General features: G+C 40.5%; 3 protein-coding genes across 3 annotated transcripts in view; 2 read left to right on the top strand and 1 right to left on the bottom strand.

Moving 5' to 3' along the window:
- Positions 1-6028: 6028 nt before the first annotated feature.
- Positions 6029-11126, top strand: sla1a (Src like adaptor 1a). The gene is made up of 8 exons (XM_079176486.1): positions 6029-6182; positions 6656-6743; positions 7000-7099; positions 7302-7388; positions 7606-7709; positions 8408-8539; positions 8981-9110; positions 9648-11126. Exons 2-8 carry the CDS (start codon positions 6680-6682, stop codon positions 9847-9849), a joined length of 819 nt encoding a protein of 272 aa, XP_079032612.1. The 5' UTR covers positions 6029-6182; positions 6656-6679; the 3' UTR covers positions 9850-11126.
- A 6620-nt stretch (positions 11127-17746) lies between these two features.
- Positions 17747-19838, top strand: abitram (actin binding transcription modulator). The gene is made up of 6 exons (XM_079175453.1): positions 17747-17896; positions 18031-18082; positions 18609-18738; positions 18871-18947; positions 19034-19103; positions 19351-19838. Exons 1-6 carry the CDS (start codon positions 17815-17817, stop codon positions 19486-19488), a joined length of 549 nt encoding a protein of 182 aa, XP_079031579.1. The 5' UTR covers positions 17747-17814; the 3' UTR covers positions 19489-19838.
- A 31-nt stretch (positions 19839-19869) lies between these two features.
- The window catches only part of ctnnal1 (catenin (cadherin-associated protein), alpha-like 1), a 44410-nt gene continuing 39394 nt past the window's right edge, over positions 19870-24885 (bottom strand). The window contains exons 15-19 of the mRNA XM_079175451.1: positions 24669-24717; positions 24050-24106; positions 22631-22750; positions 21887-21970; positions 19870-21432 (exon numbers count right to left, since the gene is read on the bottom strand). Coding sequence (XP_079031577.1) covers positions 21265-21432; positions 21887-21970; positions 22631-22750; positions 24050-24106; positions 24669-24717 — 478 coding nt within the window. The 3' untranslated portion in view covers positions 19870-21264. The remainder of the gene's footprint in view (positions 21433-21886; positions 21971-22630; positions 22751-24049; positions 24107-24668; positions 24718-24885) is intronic.

Genomic DNA, 24885 nt, shown 5'->3' with positions numbered 1-24885 from the left:
CTTCCAGAAGACACAGGTGGCCCACATGAAATCCCTGATAATAGAGCTTGAAGGATGCTCTGACATTAGGAACACTTTCCCTCTTTGCAGAGCACACCTTTGGGGATTTCACTGCAGAGAGACTTGTTAGTTTAATGGCACAATTAGTACAAGTCTGCTCCTCCTCCACTAATGGATGCACAATGTCAAATCTGTCCTGGAATAACCTTACTGACTTTGAGAATTGAAGGGGCTCTCCAGAGATTTTACACATCAAAGTCAGTTTACTCGTCACGGGGAGTCCTACTCAGCCAGTGAAAACAGTTGTATAATGTCTCCTGTGGCTCTGGGGGGAGCTTTCTTCTGAGAAAGTAACCCTGACATGTTATTTCGGCATCTATTGTATCAATATTGTCCATTCTTCTTTAAATTTGCCACTGCTTGAGCAAGTGTGTCAAAAAATAAGAGAAGAGGGGTGTATCTGTTTGCAGTGCAGCCAAACAAACTCATATTGTATAGTTAGTAGCGCTATTAGCGTTATTAGCGTTAGTAGCGTTATTAGCTTTAGCGCTAACTCCGGTGACAAATACATTGGGTTTTCTGTGACTGCTTCATAATAAAAGCCACACCTGTTTTGCTAGTTGAGTGCTTTATAATGTGAAGCAGCAAATGTTGGGTTCGCAAAACTCTGATATGGCTTTGTTAGAGTGTAAACACCTAAAAACAGTAACACTAGATTACATGCTGCATCGCTTCCGGTGAATCCCTCATGCATGTAAAGCCAATTTAAAATCCAGAGTAGCAATGACGATCTCCGCCACAAACAATGAAAACTACTATATAGTGAGTTAATTACAGACTGTAAATGCATTAAATGGCTATTGCTGAAAAAAGGCTGACCATAAATACTAACAAAAAATGTGTTTGATTGTTTGATTTCAGACCAGTATATGAATGAGAAGGAATAGTGGCATCACATGTTATTTTGCGATGATAGTCCAGCCACAGTTCTCCTAAGTACCTCCACTGTAAGTGCCACCACATGGCCCAGTCCTGGATTTTATTAATGGTGGTCGTGGTTCACAGTAATGTCAGTGATGTAATTCTTCTGAGTAATATTTTCCAATACACAGCAGTAAAAAACCATTAAGTCAGGTCTCATTATTGCAGCAGACTGGAATGAATGTTTCAGGTCTGGAAAGGTTTTCAGGTCTAAAAGTTGTTGTTGTTGATTGAAGAACTTCCATTTTGCTTTCCAGCCAGAAAAGACCAAACAGAGGACAACTTCACAGCCCTGTGCTCTCTCCCCTCACAGACTCTGCTATAATGATGTGGTTTGCAAGTGCAGGCTCTGATTTCTTAATGCAATTTCATCCAATTATGTTACAATTACAATCACCAAAATGATTCTGCTGAAGTGTGCCCGTGGCTAAAATGCTATGTTATTATAGTTATTTTAAACCTCTAAATAAGCAAACAGGAATAACACTGCTGACAAAATTCATCTGAGGATTATTCTCGAGAAATATTTTTGAAAGCTGAGAGGAATGCATTAATGGGTGTGAGACGCAAGGAGGGCGGATACTTGTGCAGATGGGTTTTGGTGGATAAGATGATCCAGATGCCTGAATGACCACATTACATTAATGATTACAGGCTAACTGTTGGAGGATTTGGGGTTCTATATGTATATAATTTTGCTTCTAAGTCTGTGGCTAAAAAAGCAGCAGATACATACACGCTCACATATAGCAACACACGCCCCGTTCCTTTCAATCCTGTGGTTTGGAGTCCAGTGGGGTCAGTCGTGCTACTGTATTTAGATACTACTCATTACAGTGAGAGAACACAACAACTGCATCAGGACTAACTATCGGTGTCCGAGCATGCGGAATGTGTATTGTTTTTTAGGAAAAGAGGAACTGTGGAAAGATTCATTATAACAACACTCACCTCTCTTGCTTCCACTCCCTGCCAAAGAGCCTTAAAGGCAGATGAACCCATCTTGATTTAGACTTCTAGAACAATTATAAGGGGAATTCCTTACAGTCAGTAATTTTGTAATTTTAGACAGAGGGCGTGGAAGTCACTTTTCCTTGAAACGTTCAAACACATCCAGTCTCCCACACAACAGCCAATGGCAACGGTGGCCAACGTTAGCCACAGGCGGAGAGCATCTGTCTTTACATGAGGTAGAGAAAGACTGTATTGCCCCGAAAAAGTGCTTTCAAATCATCATCTTCAGAGTTGGAGATTAGACTTCTCCCAACATGTTTTATAAACGGGCACTGGGACATCAATCATGCAGACCTCTTTCACAATTATACACGTGAGGAAAGTCTCTGACAGCTTTACTGCCAGCGTAACATCTGCAAACACCTGCGGCACTGTTTTTATGAACATTTCATTCACAAAAACATTTGTCACAAATGTATTTTTGTATTCACTCAAGAAGACGCGGATCTATAAAAAAGATGATATTTGAATTCATGGTTTTATCTGTAATGGTGATGGTGCGTGGCAGCTTAATGCCAATTTATGATTTAATCTCTTCCTGTTTGTTAGCTGAATAGCCTATAAGACGTTATTCCTGCCATTTGCCACATAAACACCTGTCTAATCCAATCATAAACAAGCGTTATTAATACAGGTCATTTAAACGGGAGGGAGTCTTGATCAATTACCTTAACTAATTGGGTAATACGTTTCTCTTCCCTGTGTAACAAAGAGTCCATTGAGCTGGAGGTCAGAGTGAACAACCTCACTGGTTTAGTTTCACCTGTGTTATGTCTGCTAGTGACTCATTTAAAGAAACACATGGCCCTGGCTCAGTCAGTGACATGAGCCAGGACCTGAATAGAAAAACTGAAAATAAAAAGCTGTGTAGTCAAGGAGGGAAAATGATCCAGAGTGAAGTAATAGCTTTCTATGCCTGAATACTGCATATTTAAAAACCTATTAATCTTTTTCCTACTCAGTGTCTATTGCACGTTATATTTGTTTTTCATTTAACCATGAAATGTAACTTGATACGTTTACTCATGTACTGTACTTCTGTACTTGCCCTTTCACTAAAGTACAGGATCTGAATACATAATACACTGACTTCTCCTACCGCTGTCATTTAGATATATGGTAATAAACCACTTACAAATGAAATATACAGTAAACAAAAGAAAAAGTGGAGTGAGACGGTATGTTTTGTTTTTCATTTGTTTTGTAACGTGGCTGAACCAACAGTTCCCAAAAGATCACAAAAGAAGATGGAGACATTTCCCTCTCACATGTCCACCAATAAATACAAATCTACTTTAAAAACGTTCTAAAAATGAATAGAACTGGCCACAGGAAATGTGGCAAATTCTTGTCTGTGAGCTCTTCACACCGTCACCACACACAAGCTACACATTGACCTTGTATTTATTTTCATCGACGAGGAAGACTTCCTTCCTCCCTTCCAGCCACAACAGTCAAGAGCCCTGGCATCTGACACCAGCCACCACCCAGCAAGCTACAGCAGCTGCTTTCTTTCTACAACTGGCAGAAACAGTCTTTGGTACAGCCTATAATGAAAAGGTGTTGCAGTTCAGTTTAGAGATGATTCGACGTACAACTCCTGTGTTCTTCCTCTGAGGAATATGTATCTCTCAGAACTGACTCTCTCTCACACGCACAAACACACAGCAGGAAGCCAACAAAAGGAACTGATAGCTCAGTGTCTTCACCACAACTAATACGACTTTAAAATCTCCACAGTGACGCCAATATGAAAAGGGTTTGTATGATAGTCCTATTAATCTACTTTTAAATCCCCAAAGATGAGTTTGCTTTAATAATGAGACTGATCGCTTGCTCTGTCTCAGTTTTTGTTGTCTTGCATACAGAAAGGAAAGGTGCAGCAGATACAGGCCCAATGGTCTGGAACAGACTGATCCAGGTTTTAATATGGAAAATATATGAGCTAAGTTTTCCTAAGAATAGTTGAGTGTGTCACAGAGGAACATTCTTATGTAACAAGGGATCTGAGGTAGAATACTGTGATTCAAATACAAAAAAAGCACATTTGTGGAGCTGAGATAAGAAATATATGTGTGCTGAAGAGGGAAAAAAAGCGAAATAGATGTGAATGAAGGATAATGAATCACAGGGCAAGCAGGAGTGAGACAGGGAGTGAATGGGTTTGTCATTCGTCACGAGTGAAGGTGGAAAGGAAAGTCTGGATACAACTTTTTTTAACCTGAGACATGTGTAGCACCAAAGAAAATCCCCACTGAACATTTTTTTTGTGAAATCAGCAGCAGTGTGTCAAACACCCACGGTTATAATACATCATGCAAAATACCATAGATTCCTGACACACAGAACATGATCGTTTAAAGATATACATGTCATACAGAGTATGATGAACGGTCTCAGAAGGTCATACATCTGAAACTGAAGGGGGTTTGGGTTCCCTAGTTAGAACTTCAACTTTATTATTCTGCGATACTTTCAGACGCCAAACACAACAGCTGAAATAAGACCAACACATTTCCAGTTTCACCTCTGTAGATAGAAATGTGAGAAATTCACCAGTTTCTGTCTCAATCACTATTGTTTTCCAGTGTATACGTAGCTATCACTAAGAAGAGTTTATCACATACTTTTTCAGACCAGCAAATTACCACTATGCTATCCCTGACACATTTAGATAACCACAGTGGCAGCATGTCACATAAAATGTCTGGGTGTCTGAGCATGAAAGCTGATAAAAGCTGACTTCCTCTGGGCCAAAAAGGCTATAGTTCACAGACCAAAAATAACTTGTGTTAAACATGTCCCGACAGTTCCAATAAATATAATTATTTCTTTGTTTCCGGTGGACTTTAAGAAAGAGGAATTCAGTTTTGTTCCACTGATGACACAAATAGTTTAAAAACTTAAGCACATACTATTACAGCTGTGAAGGAGAGGTCTCTGAATACTGTTACCTTTTGCACATCTCAACCTAGTTCACTGACAATATGGTCAAAATGTTCTTTTAATTCACGTTGGGGCAGCAAATAACACTTATTTCTTTTTTCATATGTATCTGCTAATTATTGTTTTGATTAATTGAGCATAGGAATAGTTCTCCATTTTGGGAATTAAATGAGCAGACTGATGACACTCTTATGTTTGTACGGTGAATATAAAGCCAGAGGCCAGTTAGCTTAGCATAGCACAAGGCCTGGAGACAAGGGAAAACAGTAACTTCAAGTTGTAAGTCCCAGTAAGAAGTCACTATCTTCCAGGAACCAGTAACTTCCTGTGGTCTCTGCTGGTTACCCAACAACTAGTCCCAGCCAAGATATAGTCTTAACCCATCCTAAAACCAAAGCCCGATATGTGTTGTGTTAATTAGAACATTTTTAGAGGCGCTGAGGTAGATTTTGTTAGTGTTGGAAAGAGCTCGCTGTGGAGAGTTTTACTTCTAAGATAAGCTAACCATCTGCTGGCTGTAGCTTAATATTTAAAACATAAAGGTAGTATCAATCTTCTCATCTTACTCTAGCAAGAAAAACAATATTTGTGTATTTAAAAAGAGTTTGGAGTTTTACTTTAACTGATCCATAGAATGTCAGAAGATAATGAACCCAAGGTAAGAGTCCGAAACCCAACGAAATTCAATTCACTATCACATACAACAATGAAAGGCCTTACATCTGTACATCAGAGAAGCTGGGTCATGCTTGGTATGGTATAAATAACTCAAATTATGAATCAATAATCAACTGACTAATCATTTCATCTCTAATATATTTTCAAATATCTCTGTGCTTCCCATAACAGCAGAAATTATCTCTAAACAACAGCTTATTGGGCATTAATACAATAGTTTTGGGTTGATCTCTAGACATTACCAAACATTTTTACATATAGCCTACAGTATGGCTTTCAGTTACTCCAAACACCATTAGAGGGCTGTTATGTGTGCCATGATCTGTTGTGTGTGTTTCAACAACACTTTTGCTGGCCCTCTTCCTCATTTCAATACAGGAAGTGAGTTTGCAGTCAGATGCAGCGCTGTCGCCACACTCCGTGACAGGTCATTGCTGTTAACTCTTAAGAACATGGTACTTCTCTAGTCCTGGGCTCCACGGCTCCCACCATGCCTCGTTTGGACTATCACCTCTCTTACCACACTTGATGCCATCACAGCAGGCCAGCTATAGGTTCCACAGGTAGGTGTCTACCTTTCATCACATCATCAACTGCTTCTGCCACGCATAAGCTCATAGTTTCTGCATTGACGGGACAGTTATTTCTCCATACCGGCCAACTGAACGCTGTGTGATGTTACTTAAGTGTATCATCACTGCGGCAGGATCTGTTGAAATGCGTAATATGAATTGCGCTTTGCAACTTAGGAACAGTATTTCACAATATATTAATTCAGGATTATTAATAGCTGGGAGCTGTCAGTACACAGAGATGTCGCAATGGAAAATTGATTGTTATCTGATGTAGTCTCGGCTTCCCCATTCTGCAACGAGTGTGTCAGTTGAGATCGTTAAATGGTCAGCTTATAGGAAGTTAAAAACCTGGCGGTGCAGCAGCAAAGAGACGTTTAGTGGTTTAAAAAACAACGTTTGGTAGATGAGTGGAAATTGGTTGGTACATTCACAGTATACCTGTCTCTCTGCCCTGACTTCAGGCTGGAGTCTGGTCCGTCTGGAGGATGGGGAATATCTTGCGAGGCGGGAGTTCCACGGTCAAAGTCAACACAGACAGCTCTTTAAAAGGTAAGATCTCTTAGATTTTTTAAATAACATAATAGTATTTTGCATAGTGCGGAGTGAAATCTTTCACCACTGCTCTCAGCAATTTTGAGAGCAGTGGTGAGATGTCAAGGTCTCCATCTACATAAAAAAAAGAACAAATAATTGGCAATCATTTCAGAGGTTTGGTCTTAGACATCTTTGGACTTTTCCAAATCATGACGTCTGTGCATCAGCATGTGGCTGTGTTTGTAAACACTATAATCATTGGGCTTGGCAGGTTCGGACGATGACATGGTGGTGGTGCTTCAGGACTACCCGTCGCCTGAAATCAGCGAGCCCATCTACAGGATGGGGGAGAAGCTCAGACTCCTCGCTCAGTACGACCATGTTTTTTGCATTCTTGATTAAAAAAATAATCTGTGTTTTTTCAACCGGATGCACATTTGGTAAACGGAAGATCTCAAACAACTTTGAGGAAATAAAGTCTAATTTGTAACTTGAAGCTCTGAGTTTACAGTATAGAGAAGTGTTCACACGAAAAGGTCAGTTGTTGATTCCTCTTATCTTCTTCGTGGTCAGGGAGGCTTACTGGTGGAGAGTACGCTCTGTCCAAACACAAAAGGAGAACTACATACCCAACAGCCATGTGGCAAAAGTATACCATGGGTAAGTAGAAATATACTGACACTGTCCTCTGAAATCAGCCTAGTTGATCTGCCTAGAAAGATTTGAAATATCTTTTTCCACTACACTATCTAAGATCTTAGGAAGGGGGAGATGTTAGTAACTGATTGTCATGTGTGTAGGTGTTGTCATTGATAACAATGAGATTTTACTGCTACGGTATAAAACGTGTGTGTGTGATGTGATCTTCAACTCATAGCTGGCTGTTTGAGGGGGTCGAGAGGCAGAAGGCCGAAGAGCTGCTCTGTCTACCGGGGAACAGAGTGGGCTCCTTCCTGGTGAGGGAGAGCGCCAGAGAGAGAGGTGAGTACCGCAGAGTTCACAACCAAGATGAGTTCTTGTCTTGTCGAAATCACGAGTCAAGAAAATGGTGTTCACTGATATTTCCACCCGAACACACACATTGAGTTGAGGATTCTTGGGGAATTTGACGTAATATAAAACAGTTGAGATATTATCTCATTGGCTAAAATTAACAGAGTTTCAGACCCGGGGTAACCACATTGTTCAAGGCCCAAGCATCTAATTTCTGGCAGGGGATCTTTGATGCACGTCATCACCATTTGCTGCATAATTTCCGTCTCAGAAACAGCCTAAAAAAACCCAACAATAACAAAGGACGAGCTGAAAGAATTGTAATTTTTTCGAAGTATGATTATTCACTTTATTGCTGAGGGTTAGTTCAAAATAGTCAAGAATAGTATCAATCTTCTCATCTAACGCTGCAAGAAAGCGCGGTCATATCATGATCTGAATCTTTTCTGCTCTCATAATGCAAAGATCCACAGTGGAGGGAGATGCGCTCGGCGGTAAAGGATCGGCATTCACGTTACTTCTGCTTTTACTTTTTCACAACACTTTCAATACGAGTCAGTAAATAGTTATTGACGTTTTTTGGGGGTTCTGGCTGAATTGCATTGACCTGATACCATTGTGTGTTTGTTTTCTAAAACGGAGTAGCTTGGTGTCATGATTGAAATATTTCTGTGTCATACCCTCAGGTCTGTATTCGCTCTCGGTGAAGCACAGGATCGTAAAGCATTATCGTATCCTCAGACTGGACAACAGCTGGTACTACATCTCCCCTCGACTCACTTTCCAGTGCCTTGAAGATATGATCAACCACTACTGTGGTGGGTGGATGCAAGAACACATAGATAAAAAACAAAACACAGTGTCCAAAAGGAAACAAGCATCACGACATGTAGAGCCATACACACACACACACAAAGAGTCAATCACACGCACTTAAGCACCGACAATAATTTATCATGTTCTTAATATAGAACTCTTTCTTATCAGCGACTTTCGCTGTATTTCCTGCTCTGACAGGAGATTTTTGTTAACAAAACAGGAAATGAGATATAAATATGAATGCTCTATAATGACTACTGGTGCATACTTAGCGAACAATGTTGTAATAGTGAACGTATTCTTGGCCAATATGTATGAAGTTTGGTTAGTGTTTCTGCCTGAGCAGTAGAGTGTGAAAGTAGCAAATTATGCAAAATGTGTTGTGTTTGTTTGTGCGCTTGTGGGCAGTATTTTACTTCCTCTATCCTCGCCTTTTTCAGACTTTGCAGATGGCCTGTGCTGTGCGTTAACCTCCCCCTGTCTGTCAGGAATGACCCCTCCATCAGACGCATCTCCTGGAGCTCCACCTGTAGTCATGCGACGGAACTTTGACTGGAAGAAAATAGACAGGTACATTAGAGGCTCTGGGACGATGTGTACCAGCTTTAATCTGTCAGCATGACAGTTTTATGTAGATGGTTATTAGGTGTCATCTGATTACTGGTCTTGTACTGTCAGTCCAAATAGCAAAGATCAGATATTATGTTTTGCGTATTACATGAAGGATAAGTGTGAAAAATTACCATTACAATTTCAGTCCAACATGACTTTTTAAAATTGCTTGTTTTTTTGTTTTGTCATTTTTTATCATATAAGAAAAAGAAAAGCAGTAAATCCAAACTGGAAATTGATATGTTTGGCATTTTTCTCCTAAAAGATTTCTGAAACAATTAAGCGAAGATCAAAATTCATTTTCTTTCACTTGGCTAATTAATGAATTAACTAGTCCTTATTGAATACAGATATTCAAGCAGATCTGTGATGGATGGATTGCGAAATCCATGAGACGATGTACATTATATTCATATTTTTTTCACAAGTGAACAAGAAAATGTAAACATCAAGATGCTATGTTGTCATTAATTAGTTCATCTTCTCCCTTAACAGCAGACAGCTGGTCAGCACAGACAGCTGCAATGACAACATGGTGAGCTACGGAGTCAGAAACAGCATCGCCGCCTACCTGTCCTTTTCTGGGAGTCAGAACCCTGCGCAGACGAGAGCAGAAAGCAGGAAGAAAAAGAGTAAATCTGTTTATGCTATCCCTGAAAACGGCCTCGGAAACATTGACTATGAAGATGACTTCTAGAGAGAGCAGCGAGGTTCAAGAGACTGGAATACCTTCAAGTGCACGGCAGCACAGGGCTTCCTTCTCTGAAATCCACCACCTTTCTACTGATGGCAGTGAAACAAAGTTTGTGTTTAAGCATCCCAAACATTGCAGTGTGATAGTTTCTAATGTGAGCACTTTGAAATACTTTAAAGATAACACAAATTGCATGACCACTTCCACTTTGACTCGGCCAATAAGACTTTATGGAGTTGAACTGGACGATGGTGCAATTGAACTCTGATGTGTATTCTGCACATGAAATATGATGACAGGGAGACCTGAATGCTATGGATATTGTTGGCTAATATTAATGTGTATAGTGGCTTTCAAACTATTTTCCTCTGTTCTTAATAAATATTATACAGTCAAATGGTTGTGACACCAACTTAAGCATGCATTGATTATTTGCTTGATTTGGCCACTTTGACATTTTTTATAAATGGTAATGTTGATGTGGAAAATGTTTTAGAAAGCAGTATTTATAAATCCAGGAGATATAAAGCAGCATTAGCAATGTTTTTGTCTCCACCAACTCCAGAGGGAAATGTTTGGCTCTTTATCTATGCTCCACTATGTACATCATTCGGTAACTTTGTCTGTTAGCCATTTGGTGATGGGCAGGAAGTGCAAAGGTTTATCAGAGCTTTCAATAAAAACAGCTGCCTGCTGCTGCTGACATTATGCAGCAGGCAGCTGGTTGGAGAAAACCAAAGCAATGCGCTAAAATACACCAAAGTTCTCCGTAGAGCTAATGGGAACTGGAAGATGGGTGACAGGTCGCAGTGGGTTTGTCATCATGACATACTTTCACATTAAACATTGTTATTTGAATAATTGAAAGTGCAACTTTAAGTCTAAAATATTTGGCAGAAGAAATAATCACTTGGAAAATGATAAACCTCACGGAGGGATTCACAATTCATTCCTGAGAGGAAAAAAACTGTTTACGGAAACAAGCCAAACTTTTGATGTATGTCTGCTCTTGCCAGTGTGACATTCTCACTAATTTCACATTTTCATTAAAAGACTTAGCACCTGCTATTTTATAAGATAACAGATAACATCTTTGATAGAGGAATGTAAACAGTACACATTTATCACCACTGCAGAATACTTCTTTGTGCCAGAAAAATCTAAAACAAATTCCTCCTCTTACACTTTCTTGTTCGTGCCTGAGCAACTTCCTCTTCTGTTTTTAAGACCTAAACATTTTTAACCGCTAACCCCAAAGAGCAGAATGTGAAAACATAAACTTGGGCCTAAATAAAGAGAGCAGCATTTGTTGTTATCTATAGCTTTCTATTCTTTGCTGGTGCATCTGAGTCAGACAGTGTAGCACGATAAAAATGTCAGAGAATACGAGCAGAAGCATAGCAGAGTCAGTTAGTCAGTGGGGAAATGTTAGATACATGTTCTACGACTAAACAACTTGTTTCTTCAGGCCTTGAAGAATATTCAAATGAAACAGTCTCAGAAGCAACAAAAATCACTTCCATCACTTTACAATATGTTAGGAGGCATTTTCATCATCACCAGTTACCATCAGTGGATGTGAAACATGGCTACTGTGTTCACTTCCCTATTAAAATACACAGAAAAGGTATGTTGTCTTAGATCAGTTGGCAACTCTGCAAATCAAATTGTTTTGTTTTTATTCATTCAAGAGACCAACTGTGTATGACTAGTTAAGACGAGGTCAGCACTTTCATCTCAGTTAAAAAGCAGGACCATTTAATACGTGTTTCCTGGTTTTAAATTCTCGTAAAATACCTGTAACGGATTGGGAGAGAAGTCAAGCAATGTGTGTGTGTGTGTGTGTGTGTGTGTGTGTGTGTGTGTGTGTGTGTGCTGAGTGGAACAATCAGTGATGCAGACACACACACATCTGGTAGCCTACTGATGCACCATGCAGAGACTGCTGTCCAGTCAGCATTACTCACTCCTCACATCAGGCACCTCTCTGGAGTCCAGACCACGTGGAACCAGCCTAAAAAAGACAGAAGGTGGTGGTCCGTTGGGTGAATTTTCTGTTGGTGTAATTCATTGACAGTTTTACTCAGATGTGCGTTATATCTGGGGTAAAGCAACGGGTGAAGTTTGAGAGTTTATCTTGAATCAGAATAAAAGCAAAGTTGTGGGAAATATGTTTTTCTTATGTATTCAAAATAAACTCCCTTTGACCGATCTGTTCATCCATATATGCATCTGGGAACATTCAACAAAAAAACAACTCTTCCCTGAAGTCATTCAAGCATTTACCGTAATACCAATGCAGATAAGAAAGACAATACTCCCTCGCCCTGCCAATCATCACACATCTGGTAAAAAACAAAGGCACTCAGTGGGATGAAGAGCGGAAGAATTACAGCTCAAACTCAACAAAAGCAGACACCCGCCCAGCGCATGCTGTCTTACGAGAAAAGCCTGAGTTCAAGACAACTTTATGATGAGACAAACGGGGTTCCAAGTTGAGTCCCTTGTTCTCCATGTGCACTTAGTTTAATGCTACAGTGGATGTAAGCACCAACGAAAACACTTGAACAATGCCCTCTGGCCCTAGATTTTTTTTCCCCCTGAACTAAAACAAGAAGAGGAAGAAGAGTTGAGGCCCGTCCATGTCTCTTTCTCCAGGAATGGGATCAAGGCATGGAGAGAAGAGTGGGATAAGTGAAGGAAATTAAGAGATGGAGGGATATTCTTCTTCCTCCAGTCTGTTTTCTGTTAATCAGGCTCTTCTAATCTCGCCACATCCTAGCTTCTATCCCGAGGCCCAGCTGTACAAACCTCTGACTTCACCACTTCTGCACTGTATGCACGTTGCAGCCGAAAAACATCCAGATAAATGTTTGCTTTGCTCAATCAAAAGCGCATTCTGTACTTTCCCTTCTTGTTCATTAAAACTGCTGTTCTCCCCCTCTCCTGCCTCTGCCCGCATCACATGAAACTGTGCTACGGTGGAGATGTCTTGGTGATCATCTTGTCGGGTTTTCGAACCAGCTCTTGTATAAAATACGAGTCGTTTTTGTCTTTTACTCTGCTTTTAGGAATCCTATAAATAGTTTGAGTGTTTCCTGTCAGTAAACCTCACTCTATGAGCTGTTTCGTGCAAAAGATGACACTATCTTTATCGCTGACCACTTCCTGCAGGTTTAGAATAGAAATCACTCTCGAATACTGTGTCAATACAGCCCCAAGATGGACACAAATATGTTAGCTGCAGAATGAAAGATAATTATGACTTTGTTTTTCTGAGAGACGGAGAATTCATCCCCTCGTGCAAAAGTGACGGTAATGGTAAAATTTATCCAGAGAAATTCAACACATTAACTTCAGACTGCTTTTGATAATTTTCACCAAAGCAGTGAAATAACCTCCCCCAGCGAGCACTGTCAACAACACTGAGTGTTTGCTTCAGAAACATGAGAATATGTGCTTTAATCTTGAACCAAGAGCCTCAGCCAATACACACAACCACGTCTGTCCAGAGAGCCAAAGAGAGGGAAAACAAACAAAAACCGAACGCCACAAAAAAAGCTCCAAACGTCCACGTCTTTGCCAAGGAATGGAGTGTTCTTATGTGACCTGCTGAATCTGTGCCTGCTATCATTTCTCAAACCATTTCTTGCACAAGATACTGAGGAATGAGGCGGTGACGTTCATTGAGCTCATGAATACCTTTTTACCATATTAGGTTACATAAACAAAAATTGAGACAAGGAAAGTTGAGTTGCGTGGGTACGCATAGTTGTGTTTTTGTGTGTTTACGTTGACATTTTACAGGTTTGTGCAATGACCTTTTCTGATTGTTGCAAAAGGAAACTTTTACTTGCTGCTTTATAGAGTGACCATGATAGAGTTTAACAATACAGGATAATTGTAACGCCTCAGTGGAATGCTTTGAAACCTATTTTAAATAGGAAAAAAAACCCTGAAAGAATATTTTTTAAGAAAACAACCAAATAAATCTGGCAAGCTTCAGTCAGGCAGAGCAGAGGCATGAAGGAGTTTTTTCAAGGAAGCAGTTGAAGGGTGGCTGTTTGGATAAAAAGGAACAACCGGGCTCCGCTGTCATTCAACCGCCAGCTGTGTTAGAGCTCAGAGCATCCTGCCTGCTGCTACGCTACAAGAAGAAAACAAGACGTGGAGAGCTCCTCTTGGAGAAATGTTCACTTTCCATGAGGAGATGTTTGCCACATGGCTTCTTACAAATAACTAACACAAGCAGCACCGTGTTGGCACTTTCTAATTATAAATTGTTGGTAAAGCTAAAGGAGCCCAGTTGGTGACTTAATATATATGCATATATCCCTTCCAGTGTCTCATAAAAACATCCTGTTAAATTTGATTGCTTTGGCAAAAGAAAGCATGCGGTAAGAATCCAAAGCTGTAACCTCTTAATACCTGTAAATTATTCCTTGCGTGTGCATGTGGATTTGGCGTCTTACAGTGTGCATGTTCTTTCCATTGCTCTGAGCTCCTGTTGAACCCCATTCGTCACTGGAGAATGACAAGCAGAATGACAGCTATGAACAAATCAGCATCAGGAATGAGACTGAAGCACTTCGTAGTCAGTGACATGAAAGAAGACAAGGCGGGCAGTAACGATGGATGAGTCACGAAGACAGAAACTAATACGTGTTCGATGCAACCAGATCTGTTAGAGTCTCTCAATCATTGGACAAACTGACAGGCAGCAGTTGAAACAAAGCAGTTTAGACCACTTCCTCTTGTTTCAGAACTTCAGAGGTCGAAGTGGCACCACTATCGGGCCATCCTTTTGAGGGAACAATGAGAGACTTATTTGGCCTGCACACATTTTTCTATCATTATGGTTTCGCATAACACCAACAGTAATATGGGAGCATTGTGGCTCTGGGAGAAGAGTCCTGCTCTGCAGCCAGGGACACCTAATCCCTTTCACTCACACAGTTCCTGTAGACACACACCAATATTTAAGATACTGATAGCTTTTTTTTATCCTTTATCAGAGGCAGATGTCTGCTTTACTGGCTCTGGTCATGCTCTCTGTCAAGCACTGTGTTGCTAATGCAAACAACTGTATCTTTACCAGCCGTGGTTGTGTGTGGCTGGCATTGTTTTTTCATCCTATGAGTCTGTGTGTGTGTCATAATGGCAAAATGTGGTCCGGGAGACTCCTACCCTAGCGGGAACCACCTGGGGTTTCTGTTCTGCTGCATGTCAGCACATTCACTGACAGCAGCCTGACCACTTTATGATTCCCAATCTAAACTATTAAAGAGAGAAAACAGATCACTGCAACACCTTATTTGTTGATCAGTCCACCAGGGCATTAATCACAGTCTGAGTCCAATCTAATTATTGCCCTGTGACAAAAAAATCACAATTGACAGCCCTTTAAAAACATTACCCCAAAATTAAGGTTATTTAACTGACACCTGCCATACACACCAGTGATTCAATCTGTTATATGGCAAATGCAGGCGCGATGCTTTCCAGGAAAAAGATGAGCAGCATCTCTAGCTGCAGCATGCCTCTGTCTAATTTCCCAGACATCAAACGATGAGATACTGTGGGCGAGCCTGGATTACGTGCACCATTATCTCCACCAATAAACAAAGAATATCTGAAAGTGTTACTGATAGCTTGTCTGCATGAACCACTTCTGAAAAAGAAATCCCCCTCACGCAATAATTCTTTCCATCTGCATTACAACACAGAAATATCTCCTCGTAAAACCCAGCTATGCGCCACGAACCAGGAAATCCTCAATTCTCTGGTCTGGTATGAATACAGTCCCGTCACCCACTTGAGAGCTTCTCTCTTCCCTTATCAGGCTCTTGTCTGGCACTGAAGACCGGCTACGGAAATACGCTGGATGACTTCCATGTGGAGGGAGAGACTGCTGAAGCCAAACAGGCAAACAGCGGGCCAGAGAAGAAGGGCCGCTCGATTCAGCAGCTGACGTGGAGCTACGCTTGCATCACACACACACACACACACACACACACACACACACACACACACACACACACGCACACACACGCACACGCAGAAGCATGTGCAGCTGGAGACACTCAGAGTGCCTGTCTAAGAACCAGTCAGTGAACCTGGAAGTCAAGTCTTGAAGAGGGGGAGATGGAGCACTGTTTTCATTCAAACAAAATGTAGTTAAGGCTTGGGAATGTACACAGACTGACAGATTCATGTAGGCAATGAACAGATTGATAAACACAGATGCACATGTCTTGCTGTGGTAGATTTGTTTGGAAAAAGTCAAATCACAGCTAAAGCTGTTGACTCATATTAAGGATGGCCATGTTTATTGGAAATGCTTGATGCAAAATTGCATATCCATGAGATACTCCCTTTGTGTCCACTGTTTCCACAATGGTTTTGTGTTTCATCTCTGAATTAATTGCAGACCACGGCCGACCACAGACGGAGGAGTAATGGAAAAACTCATTACGATGGGTCTTGACAGCAAACCTTTCCAAGTCTTGGTAGTGGTGAGCATGGAAACTGTGCCCCCAAATATCAGACACATCTCTCTCTCTGTCTCTCTTTCTCTCTCTCTCTCTCTCTCTCTCTCTCTCTCTCTTGTGATCTCTTTCTCTCAATTATGTGACCAGGATGAAGTCATCGTGCCAATGCCAATCGCTGAAAAATGTTCACTAAGCATTCAGTATGTGATTGGTCTGGGTCACTCTTGCTTCCCTTCTCTCTCAGACCTCTTCATTACATAATCCACTCGGATGCACACTCAACACACTTACATATATATCTGACATCTGGGAGAATCATTAGAGCTAAGCGGAAAAAAAAGACATATACCACAAAAATGTAGCAGTTGATCATTGACACACATATAACAACTATATTATGTTGTTTAACGGGTTTACACATAAACAAATGCATCTTCATCAAATGTGAAAATGTTGAGCTGGAGATAATACTTTAGTTTAAATATATGGAGATGCACACACATCATGCAGAGGATTTGCATTTGAATAAACTTTGATGTTGTCTGAGGAGTTTGAAAGTGTATCGTCAAATCACATTGACTATAGAGTTTACTGCAGTTTCTAGCGGTAGTAGGACATCTAGTGGGCAAAGTGAAAATTGCTCTCAAAATGTGTCCCAGGTAGCAACACAACTTACACAACAGCATGAACATGACCCTGCTACACTGCCCACACAAATGCTAATGGTAACATTTGCTGTGGGCAGTTATTGACCTCTTTTTGTGGTTATTTGTTCAAACACTTGTTTCAATGAGATTTTTTTAACACAGACATTGAAAATGTCCTCAAGGCTGGTGTGAATTTAACAGCAGTTCGAGATTCAACCCTGTTCAGATCAATTAAATGATTCATTGGGTGGCTCTTGTTTTATGACTGTATTAAAATAAAATGTAAAAGCTGTTTGATATTTAATTCTCAAAGTGGTCCCCCCTCTAAGTGGACTATTCAAATGTTAATTCAAATTTGAAAATTCAAATGCAATATTAACACTGGTGTCCATTTAGGCATGCATTATTTAAAACAAAAATGCAATTTTCTAACAATTGAACTACTACTACTAAGTAGTAAACTTAGAGAATCTCAAGATTGGTTAGAGACCCAGAAAAGCTCTACCTATTGAGATCAGACTGGCGTTTACATGTTTACCCAAATAACACATACGTATGTGGAAAACGATCATGTTGTATTGTGGAATTACATTTTCATTTTCAAGTTTACATTGTCATTTTAAAAGTGAAAGCTTTCTTATCAAATTCACAAACTCAAAGAGGCGGAAATAATCTCCGGAACCTTTCTCCTTTTAAAACTGTCGGATTCGTTCTAGGGACGGACTTCCCAGTGTCACACCAAATGCTGTCCGTCACAAAGTAGTGTACACATTTCTGTAAATCTACTCTTTCGTGTTTTGGTTCTACAACCTGTATTGTGAATACTTGTCATGGACTGTTTGGAGCAGAAAGACACAGAAGCGACGGCGCCGTCAGTCATCGAGCGATATTACACACGATGGTTCAAAGCCGGTAAATAACATCACTCAACTGTTTCTCGTGCTGTGTTAGCTGCCCGGTGGCTAATCGGGCTAACGTTAGTGGGACCTGAGATCTCCGGGGAAAGAGCACTAACGCTACATTTTGATTTTTTTTGTTTTATTCAGATGTGAAGGGGAAACCGTGTGAGGACCACTGCATCCTGCAGCATTCAAACAGGTAATGTTAACAGCAGCACCGTGATGGGTATCCAGTGAAATCCACACCAGGTGGTGATAATCACAGAACGAATAGTCATCTTAATAACTGGTTATTAGATAGAAACTGCTATTTCGTGGGACAGATACTACTATACTGTTCAGTGTTGTTGAGACTGTTGTCTTGTACCAGTGTGGTGTTGTGGTAGTATTACATTATATTGATAAAGATTTCTAAAATATTGCTTTTGAGTTAACAGAACATTTTTTGTGTGTGTGATTTGCATCCAAAGTTTACCTCAAAGATTTGTGTTACTATGTTTTAACTTGATATAATCCACACTCTGTGTAAGTGACTTACTGATAATGTTAACTTTGTGTGTGTGTGTGTGTGTGTGTGTGTGTGTGTGTGTGTGTGTGTGTGTGTGTGTGTGTGTGTGTGTGTGTGTGTATATATATATATACACAAAGTTTTTTATATATATATATATATATATATAGAGATTTTTTTTTTAAGGCTCACTTTTCTTCTTATGTTTCTTCTGCAGACTATGTGTTGTCACGTTAGCGGAGACTCACCCAATCCTTCAGAATGGACGAGCAATCAAAAGCATCAATTACCAGATCAGCAATTGCTGCAGTCGGCTGAACAATAAAGTGTCTGGGAAGTCTAAGCGGGTAAATTCACAATGACTAATAAAGCTACAGATGATTTTGGTCTATGCACATGAATGTGTACTTGTGTAGCGCCACGTCACATTCTTTTCAGCTTGGCCTTAAATGCCCGTCAATCATTTGTTCCCATTGTAGGGGGGTCAGTTCCTTACGGATTTCGCACCTCTGTGCAGGATAACATGCACAGATGAAACTGAATACACAATCTACAGGTGAGATAATGGTTTCGATTTTCTAGCCATACGTTCCACATGCTTGTCTGTCATGATCAGTCACACAGTCTGTCATCTGTATTTAGCTGCATCCGGGGCCGTCTTCTGGAGGTCAATGAGAGTATTTTAGAAACACCTACTCTCCTGCTGGAAAAGGTAAATGTATATCTTTACACAATAATGTTATTATCACCTGGTTACGATTGTCCAAATAATGTAATGCCCTCTTCAATAAGCCCATACATTCTATAACACTTTGTTAAAATAAAATTTAAAAAACACTGTTCAATATCATTTATAACTAGATGACTGTTATCGTTTCTCTCCCACAATCATTGAAGTGTCTTCTAATCTTATGAAAACAAATGCTTTAATCGTGCTTTGTCTTGTCAAATCTAAACAGCCGTTCACTGAAGGATACATTGCCGTCATCTTGCCAAAGTTTGAGGAGAGCAAGAGCATAACGAAGAACCTTCTGAGCAGAGAGGAGTTCGAGAGCGTTGTCTCCAAACGTGCTGTTCCCCAATCTCAACCATCATGACTGAGCTCCACGTTCCTGCCTTTTTTTTTTTTTACGTCAAAAGTATTCTGACTCTCATCGGGTTAAGACTGAGGACGTTCTCCTTGAGAGTGACACTTGAGTGAGGTCACTTCAAAGGGACTATTGCACATAATGCAAGCTGTGCACTATGCCTCTGTACTCGTACGTTGTTTCAGGAAGCACCCTGCGTTCAAGTGCTTCATTTGTTTTGTCTCTTTCTAATTTGAAAAATGAGGAAATAGAGGAAAGCATGATGATTTACTTGAAGTCTGTTTGTTTAATATCCCCCAACTAATCAGTTTGAATTTATTTTTCTAGAATGTCAATAAATATAACCAACAGGGATTTAAGAAAAATATTGTTTATTTTGTTTGTGTCACTTTTATTAACTTTTCAATTGTCAAAAGAACAGATGGTCCAAAACTAGATCGAAGATTTCTTCACATCTGGAGCGCAACTACAATACCCAGCATCCTTAGCTGCTCTCACACTGTACAGAGCATCTCTAAAGCTTAATGTATGTTATTCATCTTAGTCATTATCACACCGCTCATCTAGTACCAAAGTCATTACCTTAGGATACATACTGTATGTGTGTGTGTATATTTATAGCTATGCTTCAAATACCATATATCATTTACATATTGGCCTATGAGGCAGCTTCACAATGATAGTCTTCATAACAAGTACACTTCAAGGCTCCATTTGACACAGGTGTCAGTTCAGAATTATGTTTCAGTTCTTTCGTTAAAAGAAGTGTCTGTATAACTACACACAATATGATTTAATAACAGGACAGCATAAAGTAAGGTCCTGACAACCCCAAAGCATCTGAGTGATACACTTTTATTTTTATCACCTGACTTTTTGGAGAAACCAGGCCCATCCAGTGATGTAAACTGGAGGTGTAAGAGCTTTATATTTCACACTAGTAGCAAGCTGAAGATCATAGCTTATTAATGACAACAATCATATTTGGCATTAAATTGTGATTTTGTTAATAACATGGCTAACATTCCACGGCAAACGGTATGGAAAGTAGTCATTAATCATATGGTGTGGTTGACGTTTTAAATACTTATTTATCCAAGTGAGATGAATAGAATGCCAGGACACGATGTACCACTATATCTAATATTACAGAAAAAGTGTTAACATTACAAGCCTATGACACGACGACCACAAAAGAGACTCAAACACAAGGGTTTGGTGATGATCGCATCATGCATGCCCCCCCCCCCCCCCTAAAATTTGGCGAACATGTGCAACACGTTTACAGTACACCACGAAGCAATTTTGACTTGTAACACAGAGGCACGTAGTGAAGACAGATGTATGGCTAAGCTGAGCATTAAGAGAAGTTCTTTCTCTGATTCTGATCAGTTTATCAACTCAATATCCAGAGAATCGATAAAAGTGAGGATGCTCACAGCAAGTGGCAAAGTCATAGTGTTGGCTGATTGTCTCCATCTTGTGGACCGGTGTGGAACCGGCGCTTTAGGTAACACATCTACCCCGGGTTCAAACTTCCCCTGGGCACAGCAAGCTTGGATCTGCTTTTTTCCTCTGTAAACCTTACACTTCATCATCCAGACGACAGATACAAACTCTAAATGACCCGAGGCATCCATCTTCACCACATACAACTGCTCTAGCCCACTCATTGATGGGTGCGTGAGGATGAGGGGAGTAAAGTACTTCCTGGAATAGATGTTCTCCAGAAAGGGGAGGTTGGCTATGTGCTGAGAATAGGGGGACAGTGGACCTTTCTCTGGGTTATTTGCTCTCAAGGAGGTTAAGACCGGCCATGTGTTGCTCCAGAGATTTGGCACCAAAATTGCTGTTCTTGTTGTTAAGAGCTCCCTCCTCTTTGACAGGTGTGGATGCATCCTGCTTCTCTCTCCAGTTCTGCGGGGAACCCAGGCTACTCCTCTCTGATTTGTACTGCAAATGGACACAGAGAGGAGAAGAAATGAATGGAAAGAAACAAGATATGATGAGAAATTAAGTATGTTTTTTTTGCTGTTTTATATACTTGCAAAAAATAAAAAAAATAGAATGACGGCACTTTTAGCTGTTAAATACAATGAAAGCTCCTATAATTAATGTTTCATATTTATAGTGGATGCACTTATTGATGAACTAAGTGTAGTTTCCGTCAGCTTTGTTGGTGGAGACCAAAAACAGGTTGAGCATATCAACTAAAGGTGGTATATGTGTGTTCAAAGTGAGCTTCCACTGCCCCTAAGTGGCCTTAAAATGAGTTATTGCAAGTTTAATCTTATTTTCTAGGCCTACATAAATGTTTCTGAGCTCTTTTTCTTTTAGTGGATTTCCATGTAGCTTGCTAGGCTACTTACACGTGCCAGTCACTAAGTCATGAGTCTTGTTTAATCACCTTTCTGGTGAGCTTGTTGCAGGGTGGTAGAAGGGAGAGAACCACCGTCAAGATACCTCTGGTTGTCTGAATGGATGAGTCCACCTAGAGGCAAAGAAATACAATTATTACACACTAGTTGAAGAGGGGTAGCATGGACAAAAAGCTTAAAACCCAGCAGCCAACACACGCACATCAGAATATAACCCCGAACACATTCTTCCATTAGAGACGAATGATAAAGTGAACATCAGGAGGAAGAGACAGAGATGGGAACCAATACATATCAAAGAGATGCTCGTTAATCAGCAATGGACGCGCTATTCTTTATCCCGTCCGTTTGATTACAACCTTCGCCTTTATTACAAGGTGACCTGAGGCAGCTCATCCCTGCCCAAGATGCTCATTAATTCCCCACAGACATTCATTAATCTAGCGCCCTGCGTCCGATAATGGTGTTACTCGCAGATCACTAAAGCGTTATGCCGTGGCCAAAAATGAAGTAACGCAATCATGCTCGATTGTGTGTTCAGTGAGCAGAGTGCTTCATTGACGCCCGTCTGTTGTTGGGGGATGTAGTTTTGAAGCTAATTATCCCTTTAAGAAAAAAACAACAGTAAGTCTGCTCTGCACACTCGGTCTAATTTGATGTCTTCTAAACAAAACAGACTAGGGGCAGAAAGAAGTCATTGTTTATTTATTATTTAAGTATACACACAAACAAACACAAAAAAAGATGAAGACACGCAAGTGTAGTATGAGTACCTTCTGGAAGGTGGCAGTCTTGCCCTGTACAGGAGTCTTGGCTCCCATCTGCAGCTGTTGGCATAATGCCACCATTTTCTCCATCTCTGTCATCACCACAGACTTTTCCTCATCAACTAGCTGGAACCGAGATGAAGACAGAAACAGAGGGAGAGCCGGTTTATGATGGCATGTCCAGGTTTATCCAGGGACTCTGGGTTGATATGTACAGCCACTGATAGATGCACTGGACTGGATTTACAGTGCTCTCATTCAAACACAAATCAAATATCACAAAAAGCTAAAAATGAGGGTGAAATACATTCAAATATAGTTTGATGTAATCCATCAGCAACAGCCAGGTCATGATCTACTGCTTAAGTCTGTTATCCAGCTGGGCTAATCCCTCGATCACAGTCACGGGGGCCATCAATCTATTTCTGTTACGCCACCAGCGACCTAAAAACACAGGCTCTTTTATTCAGCGTAGCAATACTCATGACAGACAAAAGTATATAAAACCTCTTAAACCTCAATTACAAAAGAAATGCTCACGCTAATTTGCATAAAGAACTATGGGAGTGGAGGGTGAGACACAGGGACTCCATTAGCACCAGTTTTTTTGATGTAATTAATCGGAAGGCGTGAGGCAAGTTGAAGCGCTGGGCCTCCTGATTATGAATTAGTCCTGTGCGGTAACAGTCAACTCCCCCACCCTGATCTCCTCCACACATGCACATGTGCACAAACATACCCACCCACGGACCCGGCAGTGACAAATTGCAGTCGTTAACGGCTGTCAAAAAGAGCCATTTAATTACACTTGGAGGACCTGTGGAAGAAGTTGGGCAAGAGGAAGGAAGGCACTGAGGCTACGTTTGTTAGTTGGATCTCCACTCAGAGAGGGAAAGAGGACGGTGAAAGTGTGTGACAGCCTTAATTTCCGGCTCTTGCTGTGTGATTTATAAGGCGAACCTGGCACCGCGGCATGCCAGAATGGGCGATACGGGTGTGTATGTGTATGAGAGGCGTAACGAGGGCGGGGGCACAGGTGCCTGTGTGTGTGTGTGTCTGGATATTGATGGGTCAGCAGCTCAAATGCAAAAGAAAATAAACAGTTTTCTTTTCTCTTTGGCTTTAGTCTTTAACATGTGTGCTGACTGAGCTTCATATCACTATTCGTTTGTCAGATTCCAGCAGAGAAGCAAGAAAATATGGTACACAAAAATATACATTTCTTGATTTTTAGTTTTATGTTCTACTGCAATCATTTCGTTGCTGCTTTTACAAATATTCTTCCTCACATTAGATTTATTTTCATAGTGCTTAATGTGCAAACACATTTGAAAATGGCTTTTATGAGAGTACATCGTGATTTGGTATTCAGCCTTAAACTGTGTGTGTTCAAGAGAGAGAGAGATTTATTGCATTGGTATTTACCTGAGTGGAAAAAGTGCGGAGAGATGAGCACAGCTGGAGCCCCTCTTCAGAAAGAACCTTAAAAATGAGAAAAACGTTCACAAATACAGGCAAAACTATCATTATTTTAACATCAAACAGAAAGCCGTTCAAAAGTTTTTTTAAAAAGAGAAAAAAAGAACAGTGTACTTTTTCTCGGCTCTTCTTATCAGCCATGCCTTCCCGTCTTTCCCCTCCCGTTCCTCTTCCTCTCTTATCTCCCTCGCTCATCCCAAATGAAACAGATCCCGGCTGCATTTTCGACACTGATTCTACAAATTACTGAACATTCCCAATTCAATAGATACTCGCCTCCATGCAACCTTGTTTGTTATCACCTCACGTGTCCGACGTGGTCAGGAACACACAGCACTATATTTCCATCATAATGATAAGTCCTACTAGTCTTGCCCCATCAGATGCGAGGGGGAAGTGAGCGAGGGGATGCTGGCGTTTACTAATCTATTGATCTGCCTGCCACAGTATAACTTTGGCTTAATAAAACAACAGATGCATTCATTTGCAACTTCGATAAAACGGGAGAAAAAAAAAGAACAGAAGGTGGAGAGAAGGAGAGATTCGCAGATATGGATACACATACCTCAGCTTGATGAAAAAGATCGAGTGTTGTTTTCAGCAGCCCCTCCCCTCTGGGGAATCAATATGGGAAAAAGAAAATGAGGAGAGGAATCATGGACGAAATAAATGGATGAAGATTAAATACATCTACAGCAAACAACAAAAACTGTGACTTAGATAAATCGAAATAATTTAATTGTCAAAATCAATCATTGTCATGTCAACTTTGTCAGTGCCTC

The sequence above is a fragment of the Pholis gunnellus genome, assembly GCF_910591455.1.
Source record: "Pholis gunnellus genome assembly, chromosome: 16".
NCBI classification, from domain to species: domain Eukaryota; kingdom Metazoa; phylum Chordata; class Actinopteri; order Perciformes; family Pholidae; genus Pholis; species Pholis gunnellus.
The sequence above is the reverse complement of the archived record's forward strand: the minus strand, read 5'-3'. Positions and strand labels throughout refer to the sequence as shown.

Coding starts and splice junctions, on each gene's coding strand:
- abitram (XM_079175453.1), top strand. CDS start 17,815: ATGGACTGTTTGGAGCAGAAAGACACAGAAGCGACGGCGCCGTCAGTC. Junction 18,083..18,608: donor ATCCTGCAGCATTCAAACAG/GTAATGTTAACA, acceptor TTTCTTCTGCAG/ACTATGTGTTGTCACGTTAG. Junction 19,104..19,350: donor CTACTCTCCTGCTGGAAAAG/GTAAATGTATAT, acceptor AAATCTAAACAG/CCGTTCACTGAAGGATACAT.
- sla1a (XM_079176486.1), top strand. CDS start 6,680: ATGGGGAATATCTTGCGAGGCGGGAGTTCCACGGTCAAAGTCAACACA. Junction 7,710..8,407: donor GGAGAGCGCCAGAGAGAGAG/GTGAGTACCGCA, acceptor TCATACCCTCAG/GTCTGTATTCGCTCTCGGTG. Junction 9,111..9,647: donor GACTGGAAGAAAATAGACAG/GTACATTAGAGG, acceptor CTCCCTTAACAG/CAGACAGCTGGTCAGCACAG.